The 8005-nt window shown below is 44.1% G+C and overlaps 1 protein-coding gene across 1 annotated transcript; it reads right to left on the reverse strand.

Moving 5' to 3' along the window:
• Window positions 1-17: 17 nt before the first annotated feature.
• HTR1D (5-hydroxytryptamine receptor 1D) lies at window positions 18-4483 on the reverse strand. Its single transcript, XM_037381935.1, has 3 exons — window positions 4441-4483; window positions 2932-3078; window positions 18-2565 (listed from the first exon to the last, which is right to left on the reverse strand). Exon 3 carries the CDS (start codon window positions 1693-1695, stop codon window positions 559-561), a length of 1137 nt encoding a protein of 378 aa, XP_037237832.1. The 5' UTR covers window positions 1696-2565; window positions 2932-3078; window positions 4441-4483; the 3' UTR covers window positions 18-558.
• Window positions 4484-8005: the final 3522 nt, after the last annotated feature.

The following is an 8005-nucleotide window of genomic DNA, read 5'->3' on the forward strand; positions in this document are numbered from 1 at the left end:
ACACACTATGCCTTCTATGCCCTGCTGGTTATACATAGGCTGTCACACAACTTCTGAAAAAGTTACAAGTCTTACCAATTTCAAATGGATAGGATACATGCTGCAGAAAATGTAGACATCAGATCCAGTTCTCCAGAAAATTTCTCAGCCTACATAAATCGTTAATAATGTACAGCTGAAATACCAATGACCTGCAAATTATGCACACATTTTCCTCCCATCAGGTTACAAAGGCATGGCAGAACTGGGCAATATGTGTCATCTCATCATACAAACTCAGCTTTCTGGTCCACACTCCTTCACTTGTTACAAAGCTTACTTCAGGTGTTGATCTTATATACACGAACAATCACTGCAGAGATCACGGACAAGTTCTGTTATGGGATACAGAGTTCCAGACAGAAAGTACCAAATTGGCAGGAAGTTCCCAGTTACATGCATAGCACAGGGTAGCAGCAGAGACGGCAATTAGCACTCTGTACCTTAGGAATAAAAGCACAGAAAGTTTCCAGCTAGGCTGCAAGATTGCGCAAGGGTCAGTGATATAACAGGAGAGGCTCAAGACAAACATTTTTTGAAATGTATTAGTTTTTGGAAAGCCTGTTTAAATTCTTCATTAAAAGCTGTATAAATGACTGGATTGATCAATGAGTTTAAGTAACCTAACCATGTAAAAAAGTCCAGTAGGATGGGATGAAACCAACAAGCATCTTGGCAGATCGGTAGGACTAGGGACATAACAAAAAAAGGCAGCCAGCAGAAAATGAAAGCTCCCAGAATAATGCCTAAAGTTTTGGTAGCTTTCCTTTCTCTTGCAGCAGAAATTCTTTTCCTTTCCAGGACACTATCTGCAAGTCTTATTTTAACATGATTGATAAATATTGGGGACCCACCTGAATGGGAATGCCCTTCATGAAGGCTAGCATTGATGGAGCAGAGGGAAGACCCAGCAGAGCCAGTAATCAGGTGTGCAGTAGTAAAACGTTTCCCATATAATGAGGGTGGCTTCAGAATCCTGGATCGAGCTGCTACATAAATTCTGCCATACAATATCAGGAGCAGCACAGTCGGGATGTAGAAAGCTCCACAAGTGGAATAAATTGTGTAGGATATTTGATCTGTGTTCACAGTACACTTTGCAATTTCTTCATGAGCTTTCACTTGCCTCCAAAAAAATGGTGGCACAGAAATACTAATCGATATCATCCAGACCACAGCAATCATGAGCGCTGCTCGGCCAGCAGTCCGGCGTTTGGCATATTCCAAAGCGTCTGTGATAGCCCAGTATCTGTCCAGTGCAATAACACAGAGGTGCAGGATTGAGGCTGTGCAGCATGTGATGTCTGATGATAACCATATATCACACAACACCTGGCCAAAGGCCCAGGTGTGGGTGACAGTGTAAGCAATACTGATGGGCATTACTAGGACAGACACTAGCAGGTCAGTCACTGCCAAGGAGCCAATGAGGTAATTTGCAGGTGTGTGGAGCTTTCTAGTCAGAAAAATTGTAATAACAACAAAAACATTTGCAAGGATTGTTGCCAAAGTTATAACAGAGAGAAGGACTGACAGTGAAATCTTCAGCCCTAATAGTGTCCTTTCATCCAAAGCCAGCGGTGTTTCAGTGAAATTTAATGTCTTATTTGCTGAGCTCTGGAGAAAGAGCTCTGCTGAATGGTTATACTGAGTCATTCTGCACTCTGATTTCACTTTTCACTTTCCAGGGTAATCTTTCTGGGATGATGACGAAAGATGCTTACTTTTTTGCTGAAATAGAACTTTTCATACTAGAGTCCAACACTGAAGAAAGATTAACTTGTTGAAAACCTCAGCTTGCACAGTAGATGAGGTGTTCTCCTAAGCTAGATTTTCCATCACATTGCACCAATGGCATCACTGTTAAAACAAAATATTAACGTAATCATCCAGACATGATTCTGTTGTATAACAATACAAGCACTACTATACATGGTAGGAATTCAGGTGTTTTTCATTTTCATCTTGCAGATGACTAAATCATTCTTTATTACCTTTTAGTCACACCTCCTTTCTGAACTAATCTTCTGCAAAGCTGCATAAATCAATACTGAAGAGCAAGAGGCCAAAAAAATACCCAGTCTGGGCATGTGATTGATGCCCCTGTGGGTGGGACAAAGCTATTCCTCAAGTGTGTTTTCTCTTTCTCTCTAACAGCTGAATGTCATGTTTTTGATATTTATAAGGGACACTTCATTAGTAAGAGCACTCAAGTTATAAAACAATACTGTCTGGATTCCTTCTGTAAACATAATTTCTGCCAGATTGGTAAACTAAGACTTTTTTTGAAAAGTGCAGAGCTCTATTTTCATTTACTCCTAGAGACCATTCAGGTTTTCTCTTCAACATTCAGTCTTCAAACACTGAAGTCAGGTGTTGGACACCAGAATTCAATGCACTGGCGCTGAAGCTCACAGCATGCTCCAAGTACTGAGATGTTCCTGATCATACACGGGGTGAATGATTGTAATGACTCATGGAGTGGCGATTCCCTCACAAGCGAAAGAATAGACTGGTTAAGGGGATCTGGAAAAAGAAAGCAAAAGTTTCAGTCCAGAATGGTGATACAAGAGTTATGGAAGCTGATGTATCACAGTATACAATCTACAAGCTTTCCATTCTTTTCTTTAGAATCACTTAGTGCAACTCGAAATCTTTGCAAACCTGAAGAAAACATCCCAAGACAGGTTTCCTTGAGACCTTCCACTCAGATCCACCCATGAGTACCAGCGTGGCACGTACATTATGCCAGCCCAAGCTTTCTTGAAAGAGATCCTGAATATGGGCCATGAACTGCTTTGACACACTCTGTGAGGGCCAAAAAGAGATGCCAGACTTCTCCAAGAAGATAATCACCAGGCCAGCCTCCTCCCAGCCACCAAGGAGACGTACCTCTGTGGGTCGTAGCTGGTACAGTTTCATGCCATCTGACACACAACAGAGTCAGGCAGGTAGGGATCTCTGGAGCAAGAGCATCACATATTCTACGTGAAACACCAGCACTTTGGTGTCAGACAGCCTCTCTGGAGCTCCTGCATCCTAACATAAGAAACAGCACTTCAGTTCTGCGTGTTTGATTTCTTTAAATACATCCACCTTCTGTGAGTCAAACTTATTTTTAGAGACACTTTTTCTTTTGTATTTTTCCAGTCAGGGGACCTAGAAGAGTCTCGTATTTCACACTAGATCTCACACCATTACTTTATTGATCCCCGGCCCCCACCCCCTGCAAGGCTAACATCCTAATGACCATTTTGTGACACTAAGCAAAGGTTCATCTTCTAAGAATTTTTGAACATAAGAATGGCCAGAGTGACCAAAGTCCATTAAATCAAGTCAACTGTCTCTGACAATGGCCCACACATTCAGCTCAACCCTGTTGCCTTTTTCTGACACTTTCCCAACTCTGATACGTTCCTTTTGAGACAGAGGGACCAGAACCACAGCGTTGAAGGTGTGGATGCAACATAGACTTACACTGCTGCACAATGGTATTTTCTGTTCTCTTCTCCTTTCTTTCCTAATGATTCCTGAGATTTACTTTGCTTTTTTAACCATTACACAGCACTGATACAGATTCCCACAGTCCCAGTTAATATAATTGCAAAGCCATGAGTGGTAACATCAGCATTTTTTCATGTTTGTTGACTTTTTGCATCTATCTGTATTGTATTCCTTCTCCCACTTTCTAAGATTCTGTGCAATTCTGCACAGGTCAGTCCTTGTCTTTATTACCCTGAAGAGCTTTGCTTCATCAGCAGATGTCATCACCCCACTATTCATGTACTTTCCAGATCACTTAAAGCCTCTTGAGAGTGCAAGTAATTACATCAGTTGGACTTCACTCAATCCAGATACTCATCAGCTTTTCTTAATTACTTCAACAGATTTTTGAGGCACAACCTACCTTTACAAAAGCCATTTTGACTGTTCCCCCAAACACCATATTTACTAAGCGTACAGTAAGACTATTGTTACAATTCCTGCAGACTGGCTAGGTACAGGCATCAGGCTTATGGACAAGCAGATGCCCAGATCTCTTTGGAAACGGGCATTGCAGCAGTGTCCTGCAGATGCAGGTGCAAAGGGAGTGTTAAGCAGTGGCTGAACACCCCGCTGATACCATTGCACCCTGGATCCCGAGCTGAACCGAACTCTTTTGTCTGTCTGATAGCGAAGATGTGCTGGTGGTGTTCACTTTGGCCAGAAATAAAGGTTCCACTTGTAAACATCCTCCAAATTCTCTTCAGTGAACAGGGATGCTAAAGCTTATCTAGTTTCTCTATGATAAATTTACTTTTTCTTCTCTGGAGTGTTTTTTTCCCCCATACCTTTAACAATGTGACTCAGTAATAGCTCACTTCAGAGCTGTCACTTTTAGAGCATAAGAAATCTCTTTACCTGAACACTGGGCTGATCGCACATCCCACGCAGGAGAAAATCTAAACCAAAAACACCAGACAGACTGATTAGTAATATTGAAGACAATGACTGGATTACTTAAAAACTAAAGCCAAGTCCAATCTTGATTTCAGTTACTGAGAAAAGCGGTATTGAGCCTTTTTCCCATATATTGCAATTATTGGCTTTGTTCAGTGTTAGAACAATTCCAACAACGTCAAAGGCAATGAAGTGCACATCACCCGCCCACCTGTACAGGAACAAGCCCATTAGTCCTATTGCTTCCAACAGCTGTCAATCACTGTGGGGAAAAAAACACCTGATGTGAGACATGGGATTTTCAGACAAATGAACTAGTCTACAGTTCGGATGAATTTCTAATCTTCAACACATCAGTAAAGAGGACAGCCTGACAGTGGGAGAAAGTCTTACTGGAACCAAAAAATGACTCAACAGATACTGAGTTCCTGAATTAATTTTTATAAACAAATGATGTTTTCCTGTGATGGGGTCACCAAAGGAAAAGAACCAGGTTTGTTATAAAAATGCTCCAAGTCAGCTATTTATCACGTACTCGGAAAGAGTGCATTGGCTGTTTCCTGCCTCACAATAAGGCTGTCACGACTGAAAGTAATTTTCAAGAGTAACTCCAGGTCCGGTTTCTAAACCTCACAACAGACACATCTTGTAGGATTTCTACAGGGGTCCTCAAAATCTAAAGTAGCATATGTTCTTAAGTTTAAGAAGATCATACGCTTGTACACACAGAAGAAATCTTTCGGTTGTGAGTCTTTCACGAAGAAATACATGTAGCACATCAAGCAGCTCTTATCCATTCCGATTGGCAAGGCAGCTCCTCAGTATTATTCGTTGGTTTCAGATTAAAACAGGTTATGAGAGCACGTGGGCCTGACAGAATTTTTGTTCCCTACTTAGAGCTTTATCCTGGGTGTTCACTGTGCTAACACCAAAACGCATTCCCCATGTGCTAAATTATCACCAGGGGCTATAAACTTAAGCAGAATGCTTAGTCAAAATAATCCTTCCCTTACAATCAGTAAGGTGCCACAATGTAGTATAATATATGGAACTGTAAATATGCAAAATAAAATAAAAAAACAACAGTGTAGTATGTGAAAAGAACTGCAACCCACTTCAGCTGGTTGGAAGCTCTTGGGCTGCATGAATGAAATGGGCAGGCAGAGGTCTGCTCGGGGGTGTGCACAAGGTCAGACGGGATGGTCATTAAAGTTTCTTAACATCTATAGCCCCTCTGTTGCAATGGCTTATGCACCTGCTTATTGATATGACTTCATATACTCTACAAATAACCATTAAATTCAGTGGACTACTGAGAACCCAAAGTTAATTGCTTACATATGTGTTTAGGAATCAAGGACTCTGAATCTACTTCTAAATTTTTTTTATGAATGTATTTCCCTGTGATGCCTTTTTTAGACAATCTGTTATTTGTCTGAGCTGGTGATCACTACCATTGATATAATAAGTATAGTTTAGTAATAGGACTCCAGTTAGAATTCGTATATTAGGATGCAGTTAATTTTAGTTACCATCTAGATAAAATGAATGCCTTCCCAGTAACGTAATATTTCAATTAAGTTACCTTATACCGAAGGTAACTTCATCTAGATAAAATGAATGCCTTCCCAATAATGTAATATTTCAATTAAGTTCCCTTTTACTGAAGAAAAAAATCCTGAATAGAGGTTAAATGATTTTCCTGATGGGGGAAGGGGAAGTAATAAAAAAAATTTTAATTTGCTTAAACTACATGCCCTGAAGTTTATCCACACTACCATCCCTGTGGTTTATCCACGCTACCGTGCCCAGAGCAGCGTGCAGATCTGGCAGTCAAGGGAGGGTGGGGTGAACAGACCCACACAGCGAGGATGGTGAGAGAGCAAGGCACAGAGTGACCCTGGGACACTTGACAGTGATGTCGCAGGAAGGAGCACGGTCACCAGTGCCTCTTCTGTAGCCAGTGCGGAGGGAACAGCACCTCTGACTGCAGGACCACCCAGAACAGGGCCGCCCTCTGCAGCTGCCCCTCTCCTGCTCCCAGGTGTGACCTGGGCCACCACATCCCCCACTGACACACACTCTGACCTGGGCCACCATGTCCCCCAGTGACACACAGCTCCAGCAGCACTGGGACGGGCACTCTGCTCAGCTCCCAGTGGTTCGTGGGTAAGGCCACGAGGTGAGGAGAGATGCAATCATGCCTGGATACCCTGGAGAGATTCTCTTTCACGCATCACGAGGACGGGAGGTGCCTTTGCACAGCAACGTGGCTTTAAGGGCAGCGCTGTGACCCGGCAGAAGGTGGCTCTGGAAGGCGGAGCGGGGCACACGACGTGAAGGGAACACGCTGTGGCTGTCGGTGGCGACCACTGGCACTGCCTGCCAGCTCAGGGTCCGTCCCAACAGCCAGGTTCTTCTTAAGCGGTGCCTCGCGCCCCCGCGCCGCCCCCCCGCCCCCCGGCAGCGCGCGCCAACCGGGACGGAGCCCGAGCACTGGCACGTGGCGAGCGGCCGCACCCGCCAGCGGGGCCGCGGGAGGCTCGCTGGGGGCCGAGCGCCATCGTGCGGGAACTGCGGGTACTGCAGGGGGCGGCGGGGGGAGAGAGGGGGCGGCGGGGGGCTGCCCGAGACACCCCGCCCGGAGCGCACAGGGTCCCTGCCGCAGCGCAGCGCAGGGCGGTGCTTGCAGACACCGCTGCACGGCGGGGGTGCTGGGGCGGCCCTGCGGGTGTGTACAGACATCGCGTGTCGAAAAGCAAGCACAGAATTTGCTCTTCCACTGCACAGAACAGGAAAAAAGGAGCACACCATGACCCGCCTTTTAATAAGTTGAACGTCTCCTTGAGGTTCACGCTGAAGTTAGAGGAAATAGGGAATTAGGGAATTCATACCCTCCTCTTGTCACTGGGTAACAGCCCGGGGGAATCGCAAAGGCATGGCCGGGAACAGAGTTGAATTGCAGCAAGCTACTGAAAATCCATTTTCTCTCCCACCTTTCTGTAGCCGAGTCTAATTTTTCACTGAGATGTCGAATCTGCTATCTTACCGAAATAAACCAGGTATATTCTACCATGCTGAAACCTTGGCCAGTAACAAAGCTACTCCCTGTGCAAGCTGACAAACACCAGATGGCACTCCTGAAGGAATCACAGCCTCGAAAGACAGATTTCATTGGAGAATTTTTTTAATAAGTTCCCGCATATTTGGGACAATTGACTCAAGCATGCAGCATAAGAGTATCAGTGGAGTCCAACGTGGAGACAAGAACCCTTTTCAAGCATCATGAAATACATCTAGGGTAAGCTGTAGGAATCAGCTTGTCCATAGATCATAATCGAATCAGGATGCAGCTTCTGGAAGAAAACCAAGGCAATGCCAATAGTGTATCGCACTGAAAAATGAGATCCACAGAAAAGGTGGTGTGTGTAAAAGTTTTAAAAAAAAGTAAAAATCTTTAAAATTTAATATCAGTAGGTTTGCATGCATCAGTATAAAGGACTGGATCTAACCAGTTTTCTAGCTT

The sequence above is a fragment of the Falco rusticolus genome, chromosome 3 (genome assembly GCF_015220075.1).
Source record: "Falco rusticolus isolate bFalRus1 chromosome 3, bFalRus1.pri, whole genome shotgun sequence".
Lineage (NCBI taxonomy): Eukaryota > Metazoa > Chordata > Aves > Falconiformes > Falconidae > Falco > Falco rusticolus.